The following is a 14612-nucleotide window of genomic DNA, read 5'->3' as shown; positions in this document are numbered from 1 at the left end:
TTTTTTTTTTTTAGATTTATTTATTTACGCATACAGAACTGGGGTATAAGCCAACGGCACAGGTATGGTGAGAGGATTCACAGGTACGGTGAGAGGATTCACCAGAGACAGAGTGGGGAGAAGAACAGGCAGAGTGACTAAGTACACTGCTCAGGGGAGCAGTGAGGGGGTCAGGAGAGGTCTGCTGTACCATGCTGATTACCTCCTGGGGCGGGTATTGAACTCATGCTGAAGTGGCTTTAGTCTCTTAGTGCTGTGCTTTAACTGCTGTGCCACTAGGGAGGGCCTTGACCAGCTTTATAAAAATGGCCTACAAGTCCCTGCCTTCTAAGATTTGGCTAACACAATATTCTTTGTGTTCTTACAGTGTTTTGTATCATTCTGACCTGAATATATAGGGCCTTTCCCAAAGCTGTCATCTTGGTTTATTCCTAAGCAACCTATAAATGTCAGCTCAAAATTTTCTTCAAGGACAATTTTCAGATACTCAAGACTATTGTAAGCTTTCTTCCCATTTTCTTCCCTGTCTTTGTAAGTGTAACATAATGTTAAATATTCATGTTTCTGTTTATATCTAGTTGTAGACTGAAGGCAAGTAATGTTTGTTTTTCCCATTATGCCTATTTTCAACACAGTAACAGGAACATCATTGGTCCTCTTTTAATACTTGTTTAATATATAAAACAGCAACTTAGAAATCTTTCTAACTGTCCTCAGCTATAGGTCATAAATGTTACATAAAAGTTTACAGAAATCTGTCATGTAATATAATCATCTCTGATGATTCACTCACACCAGATGTCTTCTCAGTCATTTATTGAATATATGCCTAATTTCTGTTACTTTGCAGGATTTTTAAAATGAAGTTTAGGGTTATTCAATTTAATTTTAAAAACCTCTGCAAATTATCATTCACAATTGACTTGAAAAAATTCCTACTCTTTAATGTTGGCTACATAATGCTTTGTTTTCCTTCAAGCTTCGATTCACAGTAGTGTTTTCTCTCCAACTATTACTCAATATTTATTTATGAAAAAGTTGATACTGTTGATTCCAGATATGATAAAGAAGCTTAGCACTAAATTTTGCTCTTTTGAAAACCTAATCATATTTACCTGTACCCAGTATATATCCTAATAGCTATAAGCCAAATAGCAGAAGTTTAATAAGTACAGGAATTTTTGTCTAGTTTATCCCCTGATTATCCCCAGCACCTGGTAGCAATAAATGCTCAAAACACACTTGAGTAAATGAACTTACAAAAAAACATCACTCAGAATGACAAAACTACATCTGAAAATCACCTTGTGTGTTATCTATTCTTTTTATTTTATATCAATTAAATACCATTCCATGAACAGGGATGATAATATGAAGTCAATGTTTATTGCAATCATGTCCCTTAATTTTCTAAAGCTTCTACTGTCCTATTTTTTAATTTGAGTTCTAATGATAGTCCTGAAAATTGTGTGCAGAAGTAAATAGTATTAATATACTACTTTATCAAATTTGAAGTGAGGAATTAAAACTCAGAACCCTTGGTGGACAGGGACACAGGGTGAATTGTGATAGACAAATAAATATGGAATAAGTTCAGTATAGAAAACACTGTCCAAGATGAAATCTCACATATCATAACTTTTTTATTGAAAGACACACACCAGTATCCTCAAATTTAACATCTCTAAAACTGAGTCCCTTTTACAAACAATGGAGCTTCTTAGTTTTATGAGTAAACTATTTTCTTATCATTATTAGTTTCTAAAATAATGTCTCACCTTAAAGTATATGGTGGTTTTTATTCAATCAATGCTTTTATACTATATCATATACAGTGGGAAAAACAAAAGTTTTGGAAAGAAAAGAGAAATGAAATAATATTAAGAGCAAACAAAGACATGTTTTAACTATTTACCATGTTTCTGGCCTTTTTATATAGGGAATTATATTGTTTTAACACCTTATGCTAAAATCACTTGTGACTAGATCTTCATCTTTACCTAAACTCCGTAACAGAAATGCTATATATTTTTTGTATTCCTTTTATATTCTTTAGTGCTGGTCACTTGATAGAATTTAAATTCATTTGTCCAATCTATTTAAATGCAATGAGTTTGTCTTCTACTGAAATGACAGCAAGGTAATTTGTTGCAATAAATTTGTTAAGATACTTTATAGAATATATTGAGCTCTTCCATAGGAACAATAACTTGGACCAGTTGATTACTCTCTCATTCATTGATGCATTAATTTCTAAATTCAGTAATTACCAAATCATGAAATACTAATAGAGGCATGATTAAAAACCAGTGCTCCAGGGCACCTAACAATACTCCTGTGATCTAAACTATTTCTGAAAAATAAACATATTCTCAAAAGCAATTTGCCTATCTGCAGAATTAGCCCTGGAAATTGTTGCATATAAAGAGGTAAATTTATAAAGGTCCCAATTTTCTAGGAGTTTATAAAAGTGAACATAATACTGCAGCTGACACACTGAGTATGGCAGAACAACTAAAAATAAACACATCTATAACCTGTTCACACCTGGTATAAAAAAACTGCAGAATTAACATGGTCAGTAAGGCAAATAGATGGTAGAAATGCTACATGACCAGCTCCAACATATCAAGGAAGACTTACAACGGTTTTGGTAATTTTAGAGTTCTCAGAATGACAGAAGAAAATATTTCAATTACTGAGTGTGTGGTAGGAAAAGTTTTCCAAATCGAGGGCAATACCAGAGTACACAAAAATCGATAATGAAACATACATACATGTGATCTATAATGTAATGTAAGGTAATGTAATAATATGATTATAATATAATATGATATGATATAATTAAAGTAACATCTGTGACAGATAATGCCCTTTATTTTCACCAAAGGATGAGTACATGGATGCTGACTAAGGAACAACACTTGCCACAACATGAATAGGAAACTTGATAATTTTGGATTTTTTTTTTTTTGATAAAGTAATGTGACGAAGGAACCAAGACAGAGAGTCAAGTATGTGAGTTATTGCAATGATGGCTATAGAATTTTAACTAAATAAAGGAGTATGGCCTCAAGGGCAAGAAGGACAGTTAAATAGTGGTGGAACTGAAAGAAAGAATTCACTGGCACATTTTATGGGATCACAAGACCCTTTACCCCTAAATAGCAGAGAAAGTAGACTGGCCAAAGGACATGCTAGAGAGTGCAATGCTTAGATTTGAGATTTAATTTTATAAAAGACAGAACAGAAATATATTTACTATATACAGCTCTAAAGGAATTAAAGGATATTGGAAAAGTCAGACATAAACTGAAACCATGCACATGAATTCTCCAAATATAGAACAAAAAAGGGTGAAAAGACTATCAAAAAAAAAGAAAAGAGAAAAATTTAACATTTTCCAAAGTGAGAACCATTTGGAGATGAAAAACAAGTAAATGTTAAGAAATAAATGTGATAACGAAGAGAAGATCCATACAGTAAAATGATCAAGAATTATAAATATTATTGAACAGATAATAGGAAACATAAAAAAGTGAATATATTTGATTCAAGCATTAAAATCATGAACATTCAAGTAGAACAAGTGATATAACTTGCATTAGAACAAAACATATAGGAAAATATGAAGGCACCTCCACACCAGAAGCCATGAAACATCTATGCGGCTCTAAAGGTGCTAAAGCCATGGACGTTATCGCCAATCAACTTAATCTTCAATATACAGAAAATACTTTTCAAATATGCAATTCCAGAGATCATCTATCTTAAGAGCCCCTTTTGATTAAAGAAATTACTGGAAAATAAAAATTCATCCAATAAAATAATGTAATTAAACTAAAAAACAAGAGAGAATATTTACTTGTAATTGAATCAATGAATATACCTTAACATATAAACTTTGAATATTGATTTCAGAGCTGACTACAAATTTTAGAATTCCTTAAATGTAAAAATACTAAAATAACAAATATGAGATGGGTGAGGAGAGAAAAGAAGTGCATGAAGATGATAAATTTTCTCATCTTGTGTAATAAATTCATAATCTGAAATTAAAATATAGTGTTTAATGAATTACTTCAGTAATGATGCTTTTTCTTAAGTGTATCAGGTTCTTTTTGGGATCTAGACTCTCATGCTGATCTTTCAAAATTCATTTCATTTTATTAAATTATTTCATTAAATTCAAGTAAAATAACCTGAATGTTAGAATTTTTAAATGCTTTTTCCTGTATTTTCTTTCTGTTTTTTTTCATCAACAGAGAGAGACAGAAAATTTATCTGACAAGACTTTACTTGCTAAAAATACAAACAAGACCAAATCTATGGCTTTCTTGTCTGGGCTCACCAAGACCAGTACCTAACCTAAATACAGTATCATCTTACCCCAAAGGTGGAGCACTAAATCTATCACTCTGGAGTCTTCTGGCTGGTGCTAGTGAGGTCATCTCCATTATCAGACCTTGCCTCCCCAGGGAAGATGGTTTTGCCTGATGTAACTTTCTTCTTTTAATAACCTTTTTCCACATCTTTGTCCCTTCCATTTTGTACGAACTTTGCAAAGCCTCTTGACTAGCTAGATGGGATGCTACCTGATAAATAATTTAATGACATCAAGTAGATCATGAATGTAGTTGGAATTTTTTTTAACACTTCATATTTCACTGTAATATAATGATTTTGCTTGGTTAGTATGATTTGAAATGATACATATTTTTATATATTCTTTTTAAGTCTAACTTTTAGAGTGATCTTATAAGCATTTGATGAAGACATGAGACTTGTAAAATTAACAAGCAAACCAAAAACTTAATGAATCTAACATAGTCTCTAAAAAGGAGTGAAACTGAAAAAGCCATACAGAATAAGTCTACCAAAATGATGAAAACTACCCAAAGTTTGAAAAAATACTGAGAAACTGGTATTCTTATATATGTACATTGTAAACTTCTGACAGCTTGTTTTATTTTAGTGGAAGTGTTTGTTTGAGAAGGCACTAACTTCAAAAGACATCCATCTGAATAAACATATTGTCAGCTACTGAAAGCCAGGTCACCCACCCATAAAATCTCCTTTTTTTTAAAAAAAGCTTTGGTTATATTAGATAACTGACTATTTCATTTGACTATCTGCTTTCTGTTCTGTGTTTTAATTACCTTTTATATTTTAAATTTACCAATAAAGTACTACCTGTAGGCACCTCATCCCTGAACCACATCAGAAGTAGAACCCCAGTTCCTGATATTCTCTCTCTCTCCCTCTCCATCCTCTGTCCCTACTTTCTTTGTGATTCCTGGCATACAATATGTGCTCTAAATTCTGTTAATAAACCTTGGAGGGGCACAGGTGAGTGCATCATCACTAACCTAGACTAAAACACTGCTAATGAAAACTGTAGAAAGTTTTCTTGTCACAAAATTTTAAAACTAAGCAGTTCATTCCTCTGTGACATATGTGTGGCATTCTCTTTAGTTATCATGCTCTATAGCTATATCCCTAGAAATACATAAATATGCTCTAAGAATTTGAGAACTTATCTCTAGCTGGTGTAATTATCTTCACAATGTTTCCTAGCTGTAGTTTTTCAATATCCTACATTGATATGCACTACCATCTATTTTAGGGCCCTCGCTGGTGGAAAAGTGGTTAAAGTGCCACACTAAGAAACAATCGCACAGCCACTACAGAAACAGAGCTGACCCACATGGCACAGCAGATCTCTCCTGACTCACCTGCTGCTCCCACCTCAGCAGTTTGCTTCAGTCATTTTGCCAGTTCTGCTCTCCACTGTCTCTGGTGAATCTTCTCATGGCTACCCTACCCCAGCCTGTACCCTAGTTCTTGTATGCAAAAATAAATAAAATCTTTTAAAAAATACTACCTATTTCAACCCTTAAATGCACATATTTTAACAGCCCTTAATCAAAACAAGTCATAAAATCGGTAGTTATTTAAGATAAAATGGTAAGTGGCAAATTCATAATTGAAATATTGGCATATTTAAAATAAAGCAGAAGTGACTATTGAAGAGAATAACTTTTTATGTACTTTAGAATACATTCAGAGTTTCAAATCTTAGAAAAGAACAGACAATTTGGTTATAGGTGAGATGGTTTGGGGGCAGATTTAATAAAATGAAAAGACACATTCAATAGGAATGAACTTACTGACAATATGAGAAAAGTTGAAGTTTTGGATGGAAGTCAAAAAACAATTCACTATAGCATTTCATCTGAATTGGAGTAAGAGACTGTAAAAAAGAACTTGAAGATTAAGGCAGAGTCACAGTGTGATCAAGAAGGCAATGCAGGAAGTTGTTTTGGGGAAACACACTGTTTCTTGCCCTTGTAGAGATGAATGAATTTTCCTAACAAATTTGATCAATGTAATTGCCACAATTCTCACATAAATATAAAAATTAATCTTACATTGTATTAAAGGTGACTCTACCCACAGAGGGTCATTTGCAATTCCATTCAAAATCTTCTCCCCAAACTGTAATACTCTTCCCTAGATTGTGCTATATACATGAGATAGTATTCCATAATACAATCCCCTTGCCCTTTGAATAGATACTAGGGATGCATTCACAAATAAGTGCGATGGACATGACTATTTTACACAATATATTGTATTGAGTAACTCTTTCATTAGATTTTAAAATAATAATGAAATAGAGTTAAGGGTTAGGTAATTTTTAATTTTATAAGAATCTCTCATACAAAGGAGAATTCTGGTATCTAAATATCTTAAATACACTTATTTTCAGATTTCATTTCCAAAGATATTGAATGAAAACATTTTAATCTTACCCAGTGAGTTTGACTGCGTGTGTCCGGAGCTTTCGATATTTTTCTAATTCTCCATTTGTACCAATAATGTGTCTATATATCCCTGATTTATAATGGAAGAAATCTTCATGGACTTTCATTATGGCTAGAATAAAATCCAGTGAGATTAATTATATGATTTTAAACATTGTCTTTAAAATTTACAGAAATTCCCATAGAATAACATCAGTAAATTGCCTACAATCTTAAGACGAGATTTTACAATTGAACTTAATTTTCTTTCCTACTTAACTTTGTATGTTGCATTATTGATTCTCTTATAAAATGGAAACTTCCATTATTCAGAATATTCCTTAAAAACACTATAACCAGAATTGAGCTCTTGTAGAAAAGGACCACTGCACTTGGCTAGCGACTGCTATTTCTCCATTAATCTTGTACTTTACCACAAGACGTTTAAAACTCTAATTAAGCTAACAGAGAAGAGTGAATATAGTAAACTTGTATTAATATAAAGGGCTTAATCCTTAGAAGTAAATACAAAGCCTTCCTTGGTGAGTTTGATAAAAAAAGGAAGCCTTTGGCAAAATAATAGTCTGAAGAGATTTCATCCTCCCAGAGCAAAGCCATGTGGAATACTCTAGAAAGTAAGAGCTTATACTTTATAGTATAAAGTTCTCCTTCATTCCCTCACCTAGATTATTTCTTTCCTGTACTATGTTATTTTGTTGAAGGGCTTGGCAATTAAGGAAGAAGACTTTACATTTCTCTTCTCAAAGAAATTAAAAGTAGTCTTAGTTGAGACTAAAACAATTTAACTATATATAACATTTTTCTTAGTTTAACTTGCATCTTAAATAAAATAGAAACTAAGGTCACTAACGTTTGATAGATCCTGAAAGGAAAATGCATTTACTCCAAGTCAAATATAACTTTTACTGTTCTACTTTTTATTTCATTTTTTAAATGTTTTAGGTCTTTTCTGATACTGTTCAAATATTATTAAAAGATTAAATTTTCTGTATCTGCTTTAAAACATATTCTCATAGGAGTTTAAGAATTTATGTAACTGCTTTATGCAGATATTTGCTTTTTGTTCTCTTTCCAGCACCTATATTTATTTTTAATTCTACAGATTTTAGAAGAGTGCACAAGGTGTTATTTATTCAGCATTCCATTCCATTCTAGAATTTTTTTGTAAGAGAGGTAGGAACAAAAAAAATAATAAAAAAAAGGAAAATTCTGCATGTTAAAAGCCTAGGTAACAATGAGTAGAAAACCACATTACATCTACATCAAGACGATCCAACCATCCCTCAAAAATGTGCAGAGATTGCCAGTGGCTTTTTTCTTCTGTAGACTTTATAAACTCTTCTTGACTCTAAGTACCGTAAATCAGACACCCTTTTAATAGCTGAAAGGTACTACCAACTAGAGAAATACAGGAGAGGCCATCACAATCATCATGAAGGTGTCTCCCTCCTTTTGTTTATGACAACAGAAAGATGTAATGAAGCCACAAATATAAGGCTACCTATACTAATGTAGTGCAATTTAACTTTTGGAAAACTACAACACACTTCTTATACAGAATTTTGATGGGTGACATGGACTTGACTGCTTGCTCTCTGTCTTACTCCTGGCTCAGGCTGGCAGAAGACAGGGTCTCCACAAATACTTCTCAAATGAAGGTTAAATAATACACATTCCAAATTGCTTTGGTTTTTATTCATGATTTTAAATTCATTAACAACTAAGTCTAGATCATAAAATAAACCTGAAAATTATAATCCAAATTTCTTTTGGCTAGTTAAAAGGAAGACAGAGCAAATGAGAAACAGCAATATATTTACTTGAAGATTCAGAGAAGGTAAGTAAATTGCCCATAGTCTTTTGTCAAGCAAATGTCCAAAAACTGGGTTTGAATTCAACCTCATTTTAGAGGCCTGTGCTCCTTCAAAATTATCATACAAGCTTAATAAGTGCATGTTGATTCTCTCACTCGTGTTGTTGACTGAGTGGTTAATAAAACCTATACTACTGTAGGGAGAAAGGATATTCTCTTGTTTCAGGTTTTATGTAAGGTCTCTGGGTTTTTTACTTAAATTAAATTCAGAACATGTTTAGAGTAAGCTTTGGTTTTTCAATAACATTTATGGGGTGATAAAGATCAATAAAAATCTTCAAACACAATTTAAAAATGCATTGTTGCTATTAAGTATTGAATCAATACTAGTTAGTTCAGCATTCAAAAAAGCAAAACAAAAGCTAGTCGAACATTTATATGTATCAAAGTTTCAAAATTTAATTTTGCTTCATTTTATATTCCACTACAAACATTATGGAACTTTCAGTTTTCACAACCTGAATGTCCATTTTAGGTCTCTGAATTTATTCTCCCATACATTTCAAGGAAATATTTAGTGTAGGGAATATAATGACATGCATTTATTCTCATATACTATGCCGTTTGTATGTAACAAAATTTAATAGGTAAGCAGATGAACTATAGCTCAAAATTAATGTCAAAGTATAGTAAGTCATTGTGTTATTTTCTTATTTACTGCTAGCTTGCTATTCATACACATTTTTAAAATTGATAAAAGTAGACATATTTTTCTAAAACAAAAATCATACTGATTTATTTGATTCATTTTTACCTGATAAGAAAAGGAAATACAGAATATTTCTATTAATCCTTAAATTATTTTGTAATTATTACCTAATCCATTTAAATTGAAGGTAACAAAATATCAAACATTGTGTATGATTCTTAAATATGACTGTACAATAATTGAAGTAGACACCATAGAACTTCAACTTTCACTGCCTGTTTAGTCCATGATCATGTTGGAGAAAAGCACTGCTTCATCAAAACGTGCCATTCATTTAAAAAAAATCATTGTATGCATGAAGATTAAAAAAAAAAGACTAAGTTTTATCTCCTACAATTAAACTGATCTTAGAACTTCTAAAAGTAAATATTTTCCTTTTTTTATTAAGTTCTTTTTACCTGAACTAAAATTCTGTTTATTAAAGGAATAAACATAACACAACACATTTTACCCACGCTTACCTTGAACTGGTCCATTTTGCATGATTTCCCTCATTATCTCAGTTACCTGGAAGAAAAAGTATCACTGAGCATCATTACTATGAGAGCAGACTGAACCTATTGTTTGGAGTAGTAAGACCAGTGTAGGATTCATGCAATAAGCTGTGTCTTGACCACTTACAATTTACTCGTGATGATGCGTTGAAATATTCACATAAATTGCCATGTGGACAAGTTGCTACAGACAAGATATATTCATGTGCTATACTGACTTTTACCACTAACAATAATCTTGAACTAGAAAGGGAATGTAGTGATTTTTTTAGAGTCATATAGGAAAAAGTAAGTTAAAACAATGTTTTACGAGTAGAGATTAGTACCATCTCCATTTTTCTGATCTCACAAGTGATCCGGATGATTGTTTTAGTGAGATTCTTCTGTATAACTTTACTATAGATCTATATTGTTAACCAGTGTTTTAAATGGCTATTCTTTAGTAAACAAGTTGGTTGCTGATTAACTAAGTCACTTATTCACTCATCTGCAAATTGTTCACAGAGTATGTACTGGAAAGTAGGATAGAAACAAATATAGATCTTGCTGCTATTTTCAAGGTATTTACATTTTGAGTGGAATAGACAGTAACACAACCAAATGTATTAAATGAAAATTAGTTCTATTATAGAGACAAGTACAAAGGTATATAATCAAGGAAGGAAAACTACCCTACATAAGAGTCTAGAAAACTTTGCAGAGAAACGTTTTAACCAGGTCTTGGTACAAGCATGAGAAATCACCAGATGGACATTGGTAGGATTAAAAATTTGGATCAGAGGATCATAACCTGGCTAATAGAGAAGAATGAGAGAACACAATTTATCTGGAGAGGAGACAGTAGCTCAATACATCAGGAGCATGTGGGCAGGTAGGGGGTAGATGTTGACAAGAAATAGTCTATAGAAGCAAGATAGAACCGAATCATGAAAGATTCATATGTTGTATTAATAAAAGCCTATATTCTGAAAATCATTGAAGATACAGAAATTCTGAAAGTAGGAAGGTAAGGTAACACTGATATAATAGTGGCCAATTTGCCTAGATTTTGACATGAAGAAATTCAGTTTAAGGGAGGTTTTTATCCCATTACATCTATGCCCATTTCAAAGAATTGGTTAACTAAGCTACTGCCATGAAAATTAATCAGTGAAAAAGTTTTTAGGAATTATTTGTCAAGTAGCTCAGTCATATATATATATATATATATATATATATATATTAAAGCTCTGTTTCCATGGGTATTTTAAATCTGAACCAATCATTTATACTGCTATATTACAAATATCAGCAATATTCTTTATTGGAAAGTTTGATGTTCTCTGATGGACTCTTCAGGAATAACCTGAAAACATGGCATTATTTTTAAAATTTGAAAAACAACAGAACTATATGTTTTCGAGAAGGTTAGCCCTCATAATTATTTCTACTTAGGCTTACATTGGATGAGACTCTGTATGGAGGAGAACATTGGTAGATCCTGTTAGATTTCTCAAAGTTGTTGGGACATGGCTTGGTGGCATGCCGTTTTCCTCGTCCATCAGATTTACTTGCCATGGCACATTCACTGTTGGCAGCATTTTGGTCCTTGAAAAGTGGATAGCATGCATGGGATACCAGTCTATGGGGAATAAGCAAGAAAATAAAGTAATAGGAAATGTCACAATAGTCTATCTACATACAGTCTTATTTAGTTGAATTAAACATTAATATATTGATTATTAACATCATCTGCTAACATTAATACAGTAATTATTCTGGCTACTTGCATGTACAGAAGCCAGACTGACTACAATATAGCAATTCACTGGTATTATACTTTTCCCTACCTGACCCTCCTATTTCTTCATCATAATTTTTAAAATATTGCTTTGATCTACTTTAATAAATACTACTATCTACAGTATAGAATTTCCTGAAGTTGAAACATGACCATCAATAAATCCTGTGGTATTTTAAACAGGGAAAAAAACTTCATTTAGCATCTACAATGATATAAAAGATAAAATAATGTTGCATCCTGATTTTGAAACTGAAGAAAAGTACAAATTATTTCTCTCCAAATAGAACAAAATTTATTGAATATAGAAGCAGATATAAGGAAAACAAAATAATATAAGAGATCTAACTAATTTATACTGCATTGGCTATAGATGAGGTTGATTCAAGAAAATTCAATAGTATTTGAAAGAGTAAGAGATTCTGCATAAGGAGCATGATGAAAACAGTCATTAAAAACATTAAGCACATCAAAAATTATATTAAATGCATTATTTAAAGATAGCAAGTGCTATGGATTTAAGATTCCCCACAAATTTGTATGTTGAAGCCTTAACTGCAAATGTCAGGTGATTCTATTTGGAGATGAAGCCTTTTGGCAATAACTAACTTTAATAGAGTCACGGAGTGGGGTGGGTGGGTGGGGGGTGGCTCCTTCATCTTTTCATCCATTGAGAAAAGGAAGACACTGAGCTCGCTCTCTCTACCATGTGAGGACACAGTGAGGAGGCAGAGAGGGAGGACAACTCTCACCAATAATTAAGTCATCTGATATCTCCATCTTGGGTTTCTCAGCCTCCCAAGGGAAAATAAATACTTGTTGTTCAAAACACCCAGTCTGTGGTATTTTTTTATTATTATTATTTTAATTTATTTATTTATGCATACAGAACTGGGGTACAGGCCAGCGGCGCAGGGTTGATAAGAGGTTTCACCAGAGACAGAGTGGGGAGCAGAACAGGCAGATTGTTGAAGCACACTGATGAGGGGAACAGTGGGCAAGATGGGAGAGGTCTACCACACCATGTGAATCACTTCCGGGGCAGGGTATCGGACTCACACTGAAACAGCTGCAGCTAACTTGCAATAGTGCGCTCTAACCAGTTGCGCCACTAGGGAGGGCCCTGGTAATTTTTTATGTTAACCTGAGTAGATTGACAATGAAATTCAGATGGGCCTCAATGACAATTTATATTCTTAAGCTTCTAAAAAGCTTTCTTATAAAACACAAGTCAAGTATACCAGGAAGGTATCAACATTACGTGTCCATTCTGAGCAATCTTTTATTAAGTGAAATACATGGGGAAAGAATTAAGAAATTTATTGCTTTTATCAATTTCTGACACTCTTTCATAGCACCAAACTATATTACTTTACAGCAGATCTAGCATACTCAGTAGTAACATATGAGTAGTACATCTGTGTACGGCTTGATTTTAGGTATAGTTTCCTTAGGTGAATAACTAAATTTCTAAGTTAAAAAGTTGTTATAGTAGACATAGTAGACATGAGTGTGCTATGAAGGTATTCCAAGGAGAGAAAAAATACCACCTGAATTTTCTTATAAGATAGTGACAATCCATATTGATGAGCTAAGGCAACTATAAATTATTTCTTTATTTTAGTCATCTGATTACTCCTTTAAAAATGTGCCTGGCATTACCTATTCATCTACCTGTGTAACTGGTAGGCTCAACAGAGATATCAGTAATCTCAATTGCTCTATTCCTTCCATAGAGATTCATTAGAGCCATTTAGCTCAGAACAGTACGACAATGCTTGTGTGAGTCTTCCTATTAACTTAGTTAAGTGCATATACATTCTTTAAATAATTGTTTCCAGTGGTTTACATTTTCAGAAGATACCAAATATGACATGTATTTAAATATCATAAACACATTATATAGATATATCAATATAATTTTGGACTATTATTGTAAAAGCCTTGAATATATTTGTCCTTATTCTAATTTCAAGCAACACTTATAAGAATCCTAGAAACACATGTTGGGCAGCTATTTACCCACGTTTTCTCAGGTACCACCAAGCCCTATCAATGCTTCCACTGTTGCATCCATGTCGGTCCTTGGCACAGCAAGAGATCAAATTCTGAGGGGACAGGTTGGCTGTATATAGACCCTTGGACTGAATTGCTACTCGGTCAGCTGCCACACCTGTTTCAAATAGAATATTGATTAACATTAAAGTAGTACCATTTATTTTTAATATTTTTGCATAGCCCTTTTTATTAGACCCTAAACATGTCTTCAAAACTTATAGATTAGACCCAAAACATAACATATCTAGAATGAAAGGTGAGTGAAACACTACTCAAGATATACCTCAGGAACATCTTTAAAGATATATCATCCAAAGCAAGAATAGTGAAGGCAAGGATAAACAGCAAAGACCACATCAAATTGTTGCTTCTGTGCAACAAAAGACACTACATAAAACAAAAGATGTTCCATAAAACAAACAGACACCCCACTGACTGGGAGAAAATTTTTTCACACAATACTAATGACAAAGGACTAGTCTATGACAAAGATATACAGAGCTGATGAAACTACAAAAATAAACAATCCCTTCAAAAAATAGGTAGAATAGCTAAAAAGACATTTCTTCAAAGAGGAAATAAAGATGGCCAACAGGCATATGAAAAAATGTACAACATCACTTGTAATAAGGGAAATGCAAATTAAAACCTCAATGAGCTACCATCTCACACCAGTGAGCATGGCACATTTTTAAACAACTAACAACAATAAATATTGGTGAGGATGTGGAGAAAAAGGAACTCTCTTGCACTGCTGGTGGGAATGCAAACTGGTCCAACTGCTATGTAAAGCTGTGTGGAGGTTTCTCAAGCTTCTAAAAAATGGAGCTTCCATCTGATCCACCAATCCCACTCCTAGGATCTACCTAAA

The 14612-nt window shown here is 32.8% G+C and overlaps 1 protein-coding gene across 1 annotated transcript in view; it reads right to left on the bottom strand.

Moving 5' to 3' along the window:
• Positions 1-14612, bottom strand: part of TINAG (tubulointerstitial nephritis antigen) — a 70600-nt gene that overhangs the window by 26973 nt on the left and 29015 nt on the right. Inside the window, exons 6-9 of the mRNA XM_004673581.2 lie at positions 13706-13856; positions 11344-11524; positions 9871-9916; positions 6816-6939 (exon numbers count right to left, since the gene is read on the bottom strand). Coding sequence (XP_004673638.1) covers positions 6816-6939; positions 9871-9916; positions 11344-11524; positions 13706-13856 — 502 coding nt within the window. The remainder of the gene's footprint in view (positions 1-6815; positions 6940-9870; positions 9917-11343; positions 11525-13705; positions 13857-14612) is intronic.

The sequence above is a fragment of the Condylura cristata genome, unplaced genomic scaffold (genome assembly GCF_000260355.1).
Source record: "Condylura cristata isolate star-nosed mole 26May11 unplaced genomic scaffold, ConCri1.0 scaffold00001, whole genome shotgun sequence".
In the NCBI taxonomy this organism is placed as follows: domain Eukaryota; kingdom Metazoa; phylum Chordata; class Mammalia; order Eulipotyphla; family Talpidae; genus Condylura; species Condylura cristata.
The sequence above is the reverse complement of the archived record's forward strand: the minus strand, read 5'-3'. Positions and strand labels throughout refer to the sequence as shown.